Source organism: Macaca thibetana, chromosome 12 (assembly GCF_024542745.1).
Source record: "Macaca thibetana thibetana isolate TM-01 chromosome 12, ASM2454274v1, whole genome shotgun sequence".
NCBI lineage: Eukaryota > Metazoa > Chordata > Mammalia > Primates > Cercopithecidae > Macaca > Macaca thibetana.
The window spans coordinates 814,300-830,249 of record NC_065589.1 but is presented as its reverse complement, the minus strand read 5'-3'; the positions used below and the strand labels follow the sequence as shown (position 1 = coordinate 830,249).

Here is a 15,950-nt window from a genome sequence, read left to right as displayed (position 1 = left end):
CTTACGTTTGTAATCCCAGCAGTATGGGAGGCCAAAGTGGGTGGATCACCGGAGGTCAGGAGTTCGAGACCAGCCTGGCCAACATGATGAAACCACATCTCTACTAAAAATACAAAAATTAGCCAGGTTTGGTGGCACGTGTCTGTAATCCCAGCTGCTTGGGAGGCTGAGGCAGGACAATCGCTTGAACCTGGGAGGCAGAGGTCGCAGTGAGCCGAGGTTGTGCCACTGCACTCCAGCCTGGGCAAAAGAGCAAAACTCCGTCTCAAGCAAAAAAAAGGATACAGGAGGATGTGTGTAGTTTATATGCAAATCCCACGCCATTTCCTGTCAGAGACTTGAGCATCTGAGGATTTTGATATCCGAGGGGTCCTGTATCCAGGCCCCCAGGGACACTGAGGGGCACCTGCCTGCTGTTTGGGGGTGTATTCTGGTCCTGCCTTGTTCAGCCAAGCATCACCCTGTCACCATGTTACTGTCCTGATTCTGCGTAGCCAGTCTGCACACAGCCTCTGCTTGAATCTCAGCCTCCAGAATTTTCCCTGGCATGGAAAAATAGGTGACGGAACAGCACAGGTTTATTTGTCTGGAAATGATTTAGTTGATAAAAATGTCTTTTCCTCAGTGGATTTCAATGGTTCTGGGTTGACAGTCGCTTCCCAGTGGCAGAGGGGAGCTTCTGTCCTCTCTTCGATGTCTGCTGTTGCCGAGACAGCCTCAGTGCAGGGCAGTTCCCTTCGGGGGAATGGAGGGGATCCGCTTTTTCTTTCTTTCTTTCTTTGTTTTTGAGATGGAGTCCCGCTGTCACCCAGGCTGGAGTGCAGTGGTGCGACTTCGGCTCACTGCAACCTCCGCCTCCCGGGTTCAGGCGATTCTCCTGCCTCAGCCTCCTGAGCAGCTGGGATTACAGGTGCCCACCACCACGCCCGGCTAAATTTTGTATTTTTAGTAGAGATGGGGTTTCGCCATATTGGCCAGGCTGGTCTCCAACTCCTGACCTCGTGATCCACCCGTCTCGGTCTCCCAAAGTGCTGGGATTGCAGGCGTGAGCCGCCGCGCCCGGCCGGCTTTTTCCTTCTTGCTGCTTTCAGCTCCTTCCGTCCGCCGCCTTTGGGGTTCTGCAGTTTCACTCTGGTTGGGCCGGGTGAGTGTTTTTTACCTGCCTGGCACTTGTGGGGCTTTGGGGTCTTGCTGGCTTTAGAAATTCCTCAGCCACCAGAGCCTCTTCAAACACCGTTTCTCCCCTCCCTCTCTTCTCTTCCTGGAACTCAGTCCAAGCCCCCTTGTTTCTTGTGTGCCGCTGCTGGGATCCCGCCTCTCGCATTTGGATGCTATTTGCAGTGTCTCGGGCTTGGCGTCCTCTGCTGTGTGTGATCGGCCGTCAGACCTGTCTGTTCAGGTCCACAGGCCAGCCATGATGCGTTTCACCTCCAGAAGATTGGCGTGGATATTTAAAAACTGCTTGGTCAGATTTTGTGGTTGTATATTTTTGTCCCTTATTTCTTTACATATGACACCTTTGTGTTCTGTGTCTGGAGATGACGGCGTCTGAGGTGTTTGTGGGTCTGATTCTGACCTTGCCCGTGGCGGTTTGTCTTCTTGTGTGTGTGTTGTTGGCACGAGCTCATGTTCGTTAGGTCTTTATCTGCAGGAATTATTTGAGGCTTGCAGGGGAGGTGGTTTGCTTCTGCTGTGGGTGGAGAGGGTGAGGGCCTGGGGCCCCCCCGGAACCTCTTTAATCGGCACGTTCTCAGCTGGGTTTGGGACCCGAGGCAGCGTGCGTTTCGGCTGCAGACCCGGGTACAGGCTGGCTGTTGGTCGGGAATACAGTTGGGTGTTGCTTCATGACGGGCATGCGTCCTGAGAGATGTGTCATTAGGTGGTTTCGTTTTGCACTAGCATCACGGAGGGCACTCACACCCAGATGGGACAGCCTCTTCCACACCAAGGCTGTGTGGTGTTGCCATTACCCCAGGTGACAAACCACAGCTGTCATCCACGTAATGCCGGAAGCAGTTGTGAAGCGGTGCTATGTGCCTGAACACAAAAGCTAATCCTAGAAAAGGGACCATAAAAATACGGTATAAAAGGTAAGAATGCCACACCCGTGTAGGGTGCCCATCATGAGTGGGTCTCGCGGGACTGGAGGTTGCTCTGGCGAAGCCGTGGGTGAGGGGTGAGGGATTGCAAAGGCCTAGGAAATGACCGGACCCTACTCTAGACTTTATAAACACTGCACACTGAGGCTACCCTAAACGGATATTAACAAGTAATTGGCCAGGCGCGGTGGCTCATGCATGTAATCCCAGCACTTTGGGAGACTGAGGCAGGCGGATCACCTGAGGTCAGGAGTTTGAGACCAGCCTCAACATGGAGAAACCCATCTCTACTAAAAATACAAAATGAGCCGGGCATGGTGGCCGGTACCTGTAATCCCAGCTGCTCCCAGGAGGCTGAGGCAGGAGAATTGCTTGGACCTGGGAGACAGAGGTTTCAGTGAACCGAGATTGCACCATTGCACTCCAGCCTGGGCAACAAGAGCGAAACTCCGTCTAAAAAAAAAACAAAAAACAAAAAAAACAAGTAATTGTGCTACAACATGGTGACATAATTAAGGTGATGGCAATTTTTCAGCTCCATTTTAATGTTATGGGACCAACATCATCTCTGTGGTCCGGTGTTGGGTGAAACATTGTTATGAAGCGTGACTGTATTCACATACTCTGGACGCCAGGCACGTGGCTCATACCTATAATCTCAGCACTTTGGGAAGCTGAGGTGGGAGGACTGCTTGAGGTCAGGAGTTCAGGACCAGCCTGGGCAACATGGTGAGACACCCCACCATCTCTGCAAAAAAAACAATTAGCCAGGCATGGTGGTACATGCCTGCAGTCCCAGCTACTCAGGAGGCAGAGGTAGGAGGACTGCTTGAGCACAGGAGGTTGAAGCAGTGAGCTAGGATCGCTCTACTGCACTCCGGCCTGGGTGACAGAGGGAGACCCTGTCTCAAAAAAACAAAGCGAAACGAACATTTTCTGTGGATGTGGTTTTTCTCTTTCACAACCAGTCCTCCCTGGGCAAGTCCCTCCCTCTCTGGCCTGAGCAGGCGTCTGTGGGGACTGGGAGGGGTGGGGACTGTGGGCGGGGTCCCTGCTGTACTCCCTGCCTCGGGTTTGTTCTCGCAGGGGTGGAGAAATCTTTTTCTATCTACCCTTTCTAGTTCCCAGCTGGGATGGACCCTGCAGCTACAGGCAGATTCATAGGACAAATATGGAGGCTCATCGACATGCGTTTCACGTCTGCTTGGGATTGGCCAGGGAATGAGGGATTCTCAAAGAGCTGGCTGTGAATTCAGGCCCATGTGGCGTCCTCAACAAACAGTCAAGTTTTAGGGACGTCACATGACAGGACATGGACTGCGAGTCTCCGGGAGGCATCTTGGAGGAGGCAGGGAGGTGGCAGAGGACGGCTGGGCCTGAGGCTGCCTTTATCTTTGTCGGTTCTGGTGGAGGGACGGTCTTTGCCCTTGTCATTCCTGGGCTGCTCTTAGGCAGGACCTGAGTCGGGGGAGCTTTTGTTGGATCTGCCGCTTCTCGGTTGCCTTTGTGGGAAAACAGCCCTCACCCCAGCATGGCACAGTTGGGGGTGGCGCGTCCCGGTTTACCTCTGGGGCTCCTCCTCAGTGTGCAGCTCTGCGTTAAACGCCACTGGTCTTGTCTGGGCAGCCCTCGAGCTGGTTTCTGGCTCCCTCTCCTGCTGGCCCGGAGGTGGGGCGGGATCCTCACTTGGCTCTGACCTTGGCTCTCCCCAGCCTCTTCTCTGAGCCATCCCCTTGTTGACCTCTGAGGTCAGAAGAGGAGGTTGTGCGTGGGGTGGGCCAGGACCAGGGTGTGCTTGGAGAGCCACCACCCTGGGGGCTCAGTGTGGGGTGAGTGGACCAGAGAGGAGGCGGCTGGGAGCCAGGGCTTTGTCTGCAGCGGGCACTGGCTAGGCAGCTCCAGGGGAGATGTCCGTGGGGTGGGGGCATCCAGATAGCCCTGGGCGCCACTGCGGACCCCTCCATCTGACCGGGTGCTGGGGGTACAGACTGGGAGACTGTCTGGGCTCTTCCAGGTCAGGAGGGAGGCAGTGGCAGGCAGGCCATGCAGTTGCTTATGTGGTCACTCTCTGCCTGGGGAGATGGGAGCCCTGGGCAGAAGGAGTAGGAAGAGGGGGGAGAACTTGGGGAGATGGGAGCCCTGGGCAGAGGGTGTAGGAAGAGGGGGGAGAACTTGGGGAGGTGGGAGCCCTGGGCAGAAGGAGTAGGAAGAGGGGGGAGAATTTGGGGAGATGGGAGCCCTGGGCAGAGGGAGTAGGAAGAGGGGGGAGAACGTGGGGAGATGGGAGCCCTGGGCAGAGGGAGTAGGAAGAGGGGGGAGAACTTGGGGAGATGGGAGCCCTGGGCAGAGGGGAGTAGGAAGATCGGGGAGAACTTGGGGAGATGGGGGCCCTGGGCAGAGGGTGTAGGAAGATCGGGGAGAACTTGGGGAGATGGGAGCCCTGGGCAGAGGGAGTAGGAAGAGGGGGGAGAACGTGGGGAGATGGGAGCCCTGGGCAGAGGGGAGTAGGAAGATCGGGGAGAACTTGGGGAGATGGGGGCCCTGGGCAGAGGGAATAGGAAGAGGGGGGAGAACTTGGGGAGATGGGAGCCCTGGACAGAGGGAAGTAGGAAGATCGGGGAGAACTTGGGGAGATGGGAGCCCTGGGCAGAGGGAGTAGGAAGAGGGGGGAGAACGTGGGGAGATGGGAGCCCTGGGCAGAGGGAGTAGGAAGAGAAGAGGGGGGAGAACTTGGGGAGATGGGAGCCCTGGGCAGAGGGGAGTAGGAAGATCGGGGAGAACTTGAGGAGATGGGGGCCCTGGGCAGAGGGTGTAGGAAGATCGGGGAGAACTTGGGGAGATGGGAGCCCTGGGCAGAGGGAGTAGGAAGAGGGGGGAGAACGTGGGGAGATGGGAGCCCTGGGCAGAGGGGAGTAGGAAGATCGGGGAGAACTTGGGGAGATGGGGGCCCTGGGCAGAGGGAATAGGAAGAGGGGGGAGAACTTGGGGAGATGGGAGCCCTGGGCAGAGGGTGTAGGAAGATTGGGGAGAACTTGGGGAAAGAAGCAGGGAGAAGCCAAGGTAGCAGCAGCCCCAGAGGAGGGGTCAGCACGTCCGGGGCGGGTGACATGAGGGTGAGGCTCAGCCGGGGGTCTGAGGGTTGCTAGGGAGGGGATCTTGGGAGGGGCTGTTGGGGGAGGAGTGGGGTTCTGGGGGCTGCCCCGCCCAGCCTTACCCGTGTACTTTGTCCCTCCAGGAGATGGTAACCTGCACCTCAACGTGACGGCGGAGGCCTTCAGCCCGTCGCTCCTGGGCGCCCTGGAGCCCCACGTGTACGAGTGGACGGCCAGGCAGCAGGGCAGTGTCAGCGCAGAGCACGGCGTGGGCTTCAGGAAGAGGGATGTGCTGGGCTACAGCAAGCCACCCGAGGCCCTGCAGCTCATGCAGCAGCTCAAGGCCCTGCTGGACCCCAAGGGCATCCTCAACCCCTACAAGACGCTGCCCAGCCAGGCCTGACGGCCGCTCCCACTGCTGCCAAGGCCCGCTGGGGGTCAGCGGATGGCTCTCGGGCGGGAGCGTAGGCAGTGGCTCTGAGTGATGAGCCGGCAGTGGGCGGGGGACCAGGCACCTAGTCGGAGGGACTGGGAGCCCACACTGGGGAACTGCTGGACGCAGGCCCTCGGGCAGGAGCATCTGGCAGAGCGGGGAACGCCGCAGGCTCCCTCCTTTGCAGGGAGAGGTGGGGCCTCTGCGGCCATCCTGGACGGGCCAGGGTGGAAGCGGGGCTGGGTCTCACTTCCCTGGTGGTGGTCCCTGGCTCCACCTTGCCTGCTGCAGCCCGGGGAGCTGGCACTGGGTGGTTCTTCCGCCTATTTGCTGCTGGTTCCCCGGGCAGTGCGTGGGCAGCGGGGGACTGTGGGCAGGACCACGTGGGCCGTGATCGTGGGTTGCCGAGATGACCGGAGCGCTACGGCTCTGCTGAATGGAGCGAGGCCCCTCAGGCCGTGGACGCCCTCGGGAGGGGTGACTGTGGCTTGTGTCTGGGCCTGAGTGACAGGAACGTGTCATTGCCCCCGTCTTCTAGAGGCTGCTGGCTGGGAAGACAGTTATCAGGGCGAGCTGTGCTCTGAGTCTCAGGTTCTGCTTCTGTGAAGAACGTGGTGCTGTGGGCGAGGGCCCCGGCGCGGACAGGAGCCCCTGCAGGGTGCGTTTCTGCTCGTCAGCCGCCCCGGGTAGCGGATGGGCTGGGCGATGCAGCTGGACGCACATCTCTTTCTGTCATGAACGTCCAGTAAATATCTGAATTGGTTACAACCTTCTCTTTGCTTCTGTTACTGGAAATCATCTTGCGAAGCCCGTCATGAAGGGCCTGTGCATCCCGTTTGCAACCCCCGGACCCCTGGGCCATGGTGTGGCCGGGCCTGATGCTACTGTGACTGTCACTGTGCCCCCTGTCCCCATGCACTGTCCTGGTGGCAGCTGAGCTCCCACCGGCTTCACAGGGCAGGCCTGGGCATGGAACGGGCACCTTGTAACCCTTGGTGGTCCTGGAGGCCCTCAGTGGCTGTACCTGACCAAGGTGGATCCGTGGGCCCCTCCTGTCTCTGTGGGCGTCTAGGATCTCGGATCCTGCTCAGAGGGGGAAAAGTACCTCTGACTCACCGCCCTGCAGAGCCCGCCTGCCCAGCTGGGGCCTCTGTGGACCAGCCACATCCTCCTGGTGGAGGTTCTCGGGGGTGGGGTGGGGGCCTTCGTCCAGCATTATTTTTTTTTTTTTGAGACAGGATCTCACTCTGTCACCCAGGCTGGAGTGCAGGGGTACAGTCAGCTCAGTGCAGCCTCAACCTCCTGGGCTCAAGTGATCCTCCCACCTCAGCCTCGTGAGTAGCTGGGAGTACAGGTGTGAGCCGTCATGCCCAGATAATTTTTTTTTTTTTTTGAGACAGAGTCTCACTCTGTCACCCAGGCTAGAGTGTGATCTCGGCTCACTGCAAGCTCCACCTCCCGGCTTCACGCCATTCTTCTGCCTCAGCCTCACAAGTAGCTGGGACTACAGGCACCTGCCACCACGCCCGGCAAATTTTTTGTGTTTTTCGTAAAGATGGGGTTTCACCATGTTAGCCAGATGGTCTCGATCTCCTGACCTCATGATCCGCCTGCCTCGGCCTCCCAAAGTGCTGGGATTCCAGGCGTGAGCCACCATGCCTGGCCATGCCCAGATAATTTTTAAATTTTTTTTGTAGAGATGAGGTCTCCCTGTGTTGCCCAGGCTGGTCTTGAACTCCAGGCCTCCAGCAGCCTCCCACCTCAGCCTCCCAAAGTGTTGGAATTACAGGCCTGAGCCTCTGTGTCCAGCCGACCCAGCTTTTAAGGCACAAATGAGGGGCACTTTCATGCCCCTCACGCTGGCCCAGCAGAACCAGTGGGTTCCAATGCCTGAGCTGCTCCCTGCTGTGCCTGGGGGCACCTGGGGCTGTCCTGCCTCTCTGGCCAAGGCCCGGCTCTGTCCCTGAGCTATGGCCACTCTTCTGCCATCCCAGGCTGGGTTACCCATGGGCAGCCCTACAGTATCTGTTGCACAGAGCAGAACTCAGGCTGCATGGGTGCCTGACACAAAGCCCCACATGTGCCCGTGTGCCCCGAGGTCAGCCAGTAGCTCCTGCCCTTCCCTCTGACCTCTGGTTGGGGGCTGGCCGTTTTTCCGCTTGTTCCTCCAGCTCTGCTACCGGGCACATGGTCCCTGCTGGGTAGGCTGCAGGCCAGGGTGACTTGCTGACCTTCTGACCCTGGCTGTGCACCTGCCGTCCTGTCTGGGTGGCTGCTCCTGGCCCAGGGGTGGCTTGGGGGCTTTCAAGTTTCTGCCCATGCTGGCTGCACAACCCCATATCCCACCCCTGGGTAGGGACCTGTGATTCTCAGACCTGGGGTCCATCGCCCTCCTAAGGGCCCCCTCTGCCCTGGCCATGGTCTAAATGCTCACTCCTGTTGTTGGAGAGGCCAGCCGGGTGACAGGGAAAAGCCCAGAGCCCCAGGCTTCCTGTGAGGATCTGGGCTCAGCACGGGCTATGGTACAGAGGCCTGGCCTGGCCTGCTAAGGGACACCGGCTGGCCTGCAGAGGGCGGAGGGGGAATTTCTCCCTCTAGTGCCCTCTGGACCCTGGGAGAGCAGGACCTCTGCGTCCACACTGCCTGCCGCCGGGCCTCTGGGGACTGGGGAAGCAGACACAGTCCCAGGACTGTTGCGGGAGGAAGAGGCTGTGGCTGCTCTTTCCCGGGGATCTGGCTCCAGGAGGCTCCGGTGACCATTGGGCTGGAGCAGACCAGTGCCGGGCACGTCCTGCCAGTGCCAGCCCCGCCGCCAGCCATGGGCACTTGTTCCTGGAGCTCCGTGGCTGGGTCCTACCATCTCCACTGCTGCCCTGCCCTGCCATGTTCACCTCCAGTTTATCCAGCAATGGGGAGGGGCTTCTTAGAACCCTCTCAGGCTTTCCTTTTGTGCCTTTAGATGACATGAAATACAGCACAGCCAGGCAAAGCAGGTGCCAGAGACACCTGGCTGGCCCAAGCTGGCCCGAGGAACGGCCTGTCTGCCGTGGGGAAAACCCACACCGCGTGGTGGCCGGGAGGCCAGGAGTGTTCGCATGCCGGAAACCTGTTGTGTTTCTCTACCTGACAGGAAAATCTGGTAAGACCCGGTCACATCCAGGCGGACTGTGTGCCTCGCAACCCGCAGGTTAACAGACTCCGAGTGACTGATGCGGGAGAGCTCGGTGAATCTGCATGAGGCCGCCGGCCTTGGTGCCCCGAGACAGCTCCCCCAGCGGCCACGTGACGGTGATGCGTGTCTGTGGTCAGGTGTGTGCAGAGTTCTGCACCGCCCGACCTCCCAGCGGGAGGCTCTGACAAGACCTGCGTCCACACGGAAGGAGCAGTGCAGAGCCCAAGTGTGTGGGGAGGAAGGCGGGTTCTGACCCCATCCTTCTGCAGCGGCTCCGGCCAGGGTGGTTGCGACGGGGGAGGTGCTGAGGGGGGCCTTTGTGTTTGGATTAGAAGCTGGCGATTGTCACATTAAGACCTCTAAGCTGCTGCAACGTGAGAAGATGTTACACAACCAGGGCCCCTGGGCTGAGGCTGAGCAGGGGGCCAGGGGAGTGGTGGGAGGGGCCCCAGGCAGGGCCAGAGCTGCCTGTGTACAGCAGGGGAGAGGGGAGAAGTTGCAGGCCTGGTGGTCTCAGCCCCAGGGAGAGTGCAGTGTCGGGGAGGACACTGCCCGTCCCTTCACTCCCGCAGGACGGCTGGCCCCTGGGAGAGCCCCTGGGGGAGCCAGTTTCCTGTAAGCAGAAGGGTAAGTGGTTGGGATCCAGGGGTGTCTGACGGTTGTGGACTCAGGCCCCAGAGGAAGGGTTTGGGATTTGGGGCTCCTGTGACCCCGCAGGTCCCTGAAGATGTCCATCAGGACCCTGGCTGTGTGGAGGTGTAGGGTCCAGCCCTACAGGGCTTAGCGGATGTTTTCCCTGTGTGTGGAGATGAGAGATTGTGATAAATAAAGACACAAGATAAAGAGAGAAAGAGAAAGCAGCTGGGCCGTGGGGACCACAACCATCAAGACGCGGAGACCGTCTCCGGTAGTGGCCCCGAACGGCTGGGCTAGCTGATATTTACTGCATCCAAGACAAGGGGGCAGGGTAAGGAGGGTGAATCTTCTAAGTGATTGACAAGGTGAAGTCAGTCATGTGATTACAGGATGGGGGCCCTTCCCTTTTCGGTAGCTGAAGCAGAGAGAGAAGGCAGCATACGTCAGCGTTTTCTTCTCTGCACTTATAAGAAAGATTAAAGACTTTAAGACTTTCACTATTTCTTTTACCGCCGTCTACTACGAACTTCAAAGAGGAAGCAGGAGTGCGGGAGGAGCATGAAATGCAACGAAGAGTAATATTAAAAGCTAATGATTAATAATGTTTATAATAATGATTGATAATTGTCCATGATCATCTCTGTATCTAATTTGTATTATGACTATTCTTATTCTAGCTGTTTTCTTTATTATACTGAAACAGTTTGTGCCTTCAGTCTCTTGCCTCAGCACCTAGGTGCTCTCACCCACATGGAGGCAGAGGTGGCAGGCGTGCAGGGCAGCGTGCCCGGACCCAGATGGCAGGCACGTCACTGACCGGTGACCGGGGCTCTGCCCACCTGGCCCGGCGCGTTGGCCCCCTCGCTATGCGGCTTTGCACTGGCTGCTTTCCTGAGTCATCAGGGTTTAGGCCCTGTTCTGCTGCCTCTGAGCGCCTGTGACCTGCCAAGGCCTCTACCCTCGGCCTGGGTCCCTTGGGGTGTCGCTGACTGTCTGGGACCCTGAGGCTGCCCGTGTGGTAGGTGTGTCCACCCCTACACCCACCCAAGCAACGCAGAGGAATGAAAAATAATGCCTCGAGGAGCTGGTCCAGGGCCGGGAGCAGTGGCTGACGCCTGGAATCCCAGCACTTCGAGAGGCCGAGGTGGGAGGATTGCTTGAGCCCAGGAGTTTGAGAACAGCTTGGGCACACATGGTGAGACTGTCTCCACAAAAAATTAAAAATAGCCAGGTGTGGTGGCACGCACCTAGAGTTCCAGCTACAGAAGGTGGCATGCACCTAGAGTTCCAGCTACAGAAGGTGGCGCGCACCTAGAGTTCCAGCTACAGAAGGTGGCACGCACCTAGAGTTCCAGCTACAGAAGGCTCTTACAGGGGAGGCGGGACAAGCCTGAGCTCAGGAGGTCGAGGCTACGGGGAACCCCAGGTGATTGTACCACTGCAGTCCAGCCTGGGTGACAGAGCGACGCCATCTCTCAGGAAAAATAAAAAGGAGCTGGTCAGGGAGGCCTAGAGCAAATAGCTGCTAGAATGTGGCACTGCCCAGGGCTGGGAGGGCTGGGGGTCCTTGAGGTGGACCAGGAGCCTGAGTTGAGGGTTGGGGGCAGGTGGAGGGGCCGGGAGGCCCGGGGCTGTCTTAGGAGAGCCCTCCTGACACCTAGGCCCTGGGCCGGGTTCCTCCTGGTGGAACATCCCAGACCTGAGCCCTCCCGCTCACTTTTCCTTGGACCTACATGCAAGGAGCTGGAGCAGCCGTCTGCCCCCAGGCTGAGGCCCCAGGACAGGCCCCTCCTCACTTTGGTGGCGGTCAGACCCAGGGCGGGTGCAAGCCCTTGGCAATGCTCCCGACACTGCCCCTTGGACCTCAGGGGTGTGGGGAGGACAGACCAGGGCAGGACCCAGGAGGCCACGAGGGTGGGTGGGAGTCACGGTCCTGGCAGCCCCACATTCAAGGGCTCTGCCCTCCTGTACCCACCCCCGGAGGGGGAACCTCTTGAGGGAGCATGGGCCCTGTCTCCCCGCCTGCCCTTCTGGGAGATCAAGAGTTGCTGTGAAATTTCTAGAAGTGCCCGGCCTGGCGGACAGGCATGGAGGCACCTCCTGGGTGTGCCCTGGCACGGCCTGACAGGGCTGGAGTCCTGTTGGGCTGTGGGTAGGTCCTCAGATGGCCTCCCGGCTCCTGCCTCACCCCCTCCCCATGGGCCCTGTGCCAGCAGCAGGTCCTCAGACGGCCTCCCGGCTCCTGCCTCACCCCCTCCCCACAGGCCCTGTGCCAGCGGCTGTGAAAACAGAGGCTAGGAAGCGAGGTGATGCTCCCTTTGTTTCTGGCAAAGCATGTGGCACCTGGAGCCACCTTCCGGGTTCACGGCCCTGGGGACGGAGGGAACGGAGGGAACGGGGTGCACAGTGGCCAGGGATGTTCAGCGTCACCGGGGGAAGGGGTGATACCCGTTCTTCCTGGTGTTGAGGGTTTGTGCCTTGACTCCGGAAAGCAGAGACTGTGGAGCAGGGCCCACTTCAAAGCACAGGGCTGGGGGCTGCGACCTTGGCCCTCTGTGGACAAGGGAAAGGTGGGTGGCCCTGGACTGGTGAAGGACTGGCCAGGAGGAGTTCTGTAGGGGCCCCCCTCCTGCCAGCCCCCAGCCCACAGTTGACCATTGCCTGCCCTGGAGCAGGAGACTTCCTTCCTGCTGCCCCGGACCTGGGATCTGAGACCCAGAAGCCGACTCCATCCTTTGTCTGTTCTGTTCTGAGGCTACCCCTGCCCCTACCTCCAGGTGGCCCTGGGCTTGCCTGCCCACCTGCCTGCAGTGTCGGCTGAAGAGGGTAACATGCTTGCGCCCTGCTGGCTGCTGCTAGCTGCTCCTGGCTGCTCCCTAGCGGCTCCCTGGTGGTGCCCTGGTGGTGCCCTGACTGTGCTCCGCTGGCCTTGGGTCTGGTGGGCGTAGCCCTCCTGATGGCACCAGGTCACACGCTGGAGCATGTGGGCCTCGCCATGCTGATGGAGGCAGGTTCCTGGGCATGTGGAGCTGTCCCTTACACGAAGCAGCTGAGGGGCCTCCGGCCAGCCGGCCCCCCCACCCCAGGGGTTAGGGCTCTGCCATGGGGGTGTGGACATCTGCTCTGACAAACGACATGTGCATTTGATTGGTGTTCCTGAGTCACCGTGGTCCAGGCAGCCTGCCAGAGCGGCTGATTCTCAGCGGGGAGCTGGGACCGGGCAGACACCCTGACTCCCTGGGGCCCCCAGCAGGGCCCCCCCCACTGGCAACAGGCAGCCTCCTCCCTCTGGCTGCCGGGCCTCTGTGCCTTTCCCAGCCTGGGGCTGGGGCCACAGCTCCACGCCACACCGCACTGTCCTTGTCTGCCCCCGCAGAGCGCGAAGGTGGCTGGTGGCTGAGGACCCCCTGCCCAGGCCCACACTTCTTGCTCAGGCCCCATAAGTCGCTTGGGATCTGGAGAGCTGGGACTTCGACCTGGGAGGGAGGCACCTGGCCATGACCCTCAGGCGTGTGTAGGGAGGTGCCTGGCTGTGACTCTCAGGCCGTGACCCTCAGGCGTGTGTCCCTGGCAAGTTGCTGTCCACCGGCCCCGCCGTCTGTCACGCGGGGCTCGGCCAAGGTGATTCTGGGGTAAAGACCCATGAGGCGCCATCTTCTTTGTTCCCAGGCTGAGCCTGTGGTGCCCTGGGCAGGGTGGGTGGAAGAAGCCGCGGGGAGGCCTCCTTAATGGTGGAGTGAGCGCCCACGTGGATGTCTCTTGACGGTGGAATGCAGAGGGCGCAGGGCGTGCCGGGTGGAGAGCTGCCCAGCCATGCTAGCAAGGCCCCGGCATCCCTCCCACCTGCCATTAGCACCGGGAGCTGCTCTGCGGGCCCCTCCCGCAGACTCGGGCTCTGGAGGTCTACAGAGCAGCCGGGAGGGTGATGCCCAGGCAGGGTGGAGGCCCCAGGCCCCTGGGTTGCAGGTGGAGGTAAATGGGGAAGGGGGGCTGGGGGTCTCTGGGCCTCTCACCAGCAGCTGCCCAGCCCAGGGTCTCTGATACCAGAGAGTCCACGTCTGCTCGGTCCCTCCTCCGAGCCCGTCAACCCACCCTCATTCCTGCCTCCGTGGCTATGTGGTCTGCACCCACCCAAACCAGGCACTGGCTGGGGCAGGGAGGCTGCCTTGGGCTGGGGCCAATCCCGGAATCCAGGCTCAGTTGGCACCAACAGGGAGGTGTGATGGGAAGGTGGAGAACTTGGCGTCGGAGGGCATGGCGGCCACCAGGGCTGGTGGGATGGGGTGAGGGTGGTGGTGACTCGTGGCCTGTAGCTCTGAGGAGCATCTGGCCTTCCTGTGGATTCGCTGTAGCACCTGGTCACAATGTTGCAGCATTTCCCTGGCTGCTTGTCTCTGAATTAATATCTGTTTCCTGAAGAGAGAAATTAATTTTCATGCCGTAAAATCTAAACAAATATTTCTATTTATTTTGCACTCCTGTTGTCCTGTTTCAGAACTTATTGTCCAGCCCAAGATTTTAAAAAGTCAGATTTTCATTGGTGTGAAGCAGGCGCAGGAGGAGGAGGGGGAGGAAGAAGAGGAGGAGGAGGATGGGGAGGAGGGGGAGGAAGAAGAGGAGGAGAAGGGGCAGGAAGCTGGGGACTCGGGCTGGGCTTTCCTTGCTCATCCTCACAATGGCCGCAGGGCCCGCTGCCCTCTCGTCTGCGTCAGGTCCTGAGTTCCGAGTCCAGAAGCCCTCGCTGTGCTGTTGGAGCCCACCAAGTCCGTCCCTTGTGGGGACAGCTCCCTCCAAGCCCCACTGGGGGATGGACACTGAGGGTGGGGCAGGGGAGCAGGGGTAGGTCCCAGGCAGGTCCTCCCAGGGCCTGGTGAACACAGCGGCCCATCGAGGGTTCCCCAGACTCCCTCAGCCAGTTCCTCCCGAGAACAGAACAGTTAAGACCAAGCCCTCCGATGGAGGTGCGGGGAGAGGGCGTGGCTCCCGTCCCAGGAGGCAGGTGAGCTTCTGGGGATTCCAGCTCACCTGCCCCACAACCGCACCCTGACTGTGCCTGTGCCCCGGGGAACCCAGAGCCGGCAGGGGTCGAGGCGGCGGGACCTCGGGGGAGCTCAAGCCTCGACTGTCCCCTCGCTGGAGGCTGGAGGCCAAGATGGTGTCCACGCTGGGCGGCTTGCAGAGGTAAGGGGGTCAACTGGGCCCTCCCAGGTGGACAAAGCGCGTCATCTGTGGCTATTCTGAGAGACTGACAGGAGTGGGTTTTGCGTTTGTCTTTCAAAGGAAGTGACTTGGATTTGGAGGCTGTTCCTAGTCAGGTTTCCCCGAATTCACCTGCCTTGGCTTCATTTCGGACGTAGGGGGCCCCTCCTGCCCAGGCCTGGGGCTGCTCCTGGGTATTTGGGGGTTCTGGGATGTGGGGCCCAGTGAGGAAGCTGTCCCCCAACACTGTGGCATGGAGATGCTCGAGTGTCCAGGTGATGGCCGGGGAGGGCGAGACCTGCTGGGCTTGGGACCTCCCAGTCTCAGTCTGTGGCTCAGGCCCGTGGCTGGGCTGTGGTGGTAGGAGTGCCGGGTGCTTGCTGGAACGCTGGTCATGTGTGCGCATTAGAATGCTCCCGGGGCTCTGGGTGGTGAGGGGAAGCTGGGCTCTGCTGTGCTGTCTGCCTTCTATAAACAGAGGGGAGGTGGATTTCTTCCCAGTTAGGTTTGAAGGGGAGGTAGGTGTAGCTAGGAATGCCTTGCATTTTCCTTCTCCTGCTCACCATCCTGTTTGGGGTGATTCCAGGGCAGTTCGAAGCCGTTCCTGTGCTCGCAGGTCCCTGCCTCCCCAGGGCCTGTGCCGCCATGAATTCAATCACCTTCCTTTAAGGGGTGACTTAAAATCAGCTGTTGGGGCACTGGCCAAGGACACCCCATCACAGGGCTGAGAGGTGTGGGGCCGGCTGCCTGGCCTGGACCGTCCTAGGTGCCCCCTCCTGTGAAGGTTGTGGACATATTGTGAAGAGGCCCAGGGCCTGGGGAATCAGGCTCACTTGATTAGCTGGGGCCGAGCTGAGGCCCCTCTGGCTACCCTGGGGCCCCCTGAGGTCGGCCAGGGCGGGTGTGCCTGACCCCAGCTGAGACTCTGTGGGTGAGACCTGGGCAACAAGAGTGAAATTACATCTCCAAAAACAAACAAAACAAAACAAAACAAAAAACCCACACCCACAAAACGTTTAATCTCAATTTTTTTCCCTTTTCTTTCTTTCTTTTTTTTTTTTTTTTTTGAGAAGGAATCTGACTCTGTTGCCCAGACTGGAGTGCTGGAGTGCAGTGGCACGATCTTGGCTCATTGCAAACTCCGTCTCCCGAGTTCACTCCATTCTCCTACCTCAGCCTCCTGAGTAGCTGGAATTACAGGTGCCCGCCACCACGTCTGGCTAATTTTTTGTATTTTTAGTAGAGACGGGGTTTCACTGTGTTAGCCAGGATGGTCTTGATCTCCTGACCTCGTGATCCACCTGCCTCAGCCTCCTGAA

At 59.6% G+C, this 15,950-nt stretch overlaps 2 protein-coding genes across 7 annotated transcripts in view; one reads left to right on the top strand and one right to left on the bottom strand.

Moving 5' to 3' along the window:
- D2HGDH (D-2-hydroxyglutarate dehydrogenase) overlaps nt 1-6,388 on the top strand; it is a 33,918-nt gene extending 27,530 nt beyond the window's left edge. For both annotated transcript variants that reach the window (XM_050751969.1, XM_050751970.1), the window contains one exon: nt 5,335-6,388. In XM_050751969.1, coding sequence (XP_050607926.1) covers nt 5,335-5,594 — 260 coding nt within the window. In that variant the 3' untranslated portion in view covers nt 5,595-6,388. The remainder of the gene's footprint in view (nt 1-5,334) is intronic.
- Nucleotides 1-15,950, bottom strand: part of THAP4 (THAP domain containing 4) — a 691,437-nt gene that overhangs the window by 162,923 nt on the left and 512,564 nt on the right. Inside the window, exon 1 of one of the 5 annotated variants that reach the window (XM_050751958.1) lies at nt 15,401-15,410. The exons of 3 other annotated variants lie outside the window; for them this stretch is intronic. The gene's annotated coding sequence lies outside the window, so the exon portion shown is untranslated. Of the gene's footprint in view, nt 1-12,054; nt 12,065-15,400; nt 15,411-15,950 lie in introns of those variants that run through there. One more of the 5 variants, XM_050751959.1, reaches the window with a different exon arrangement.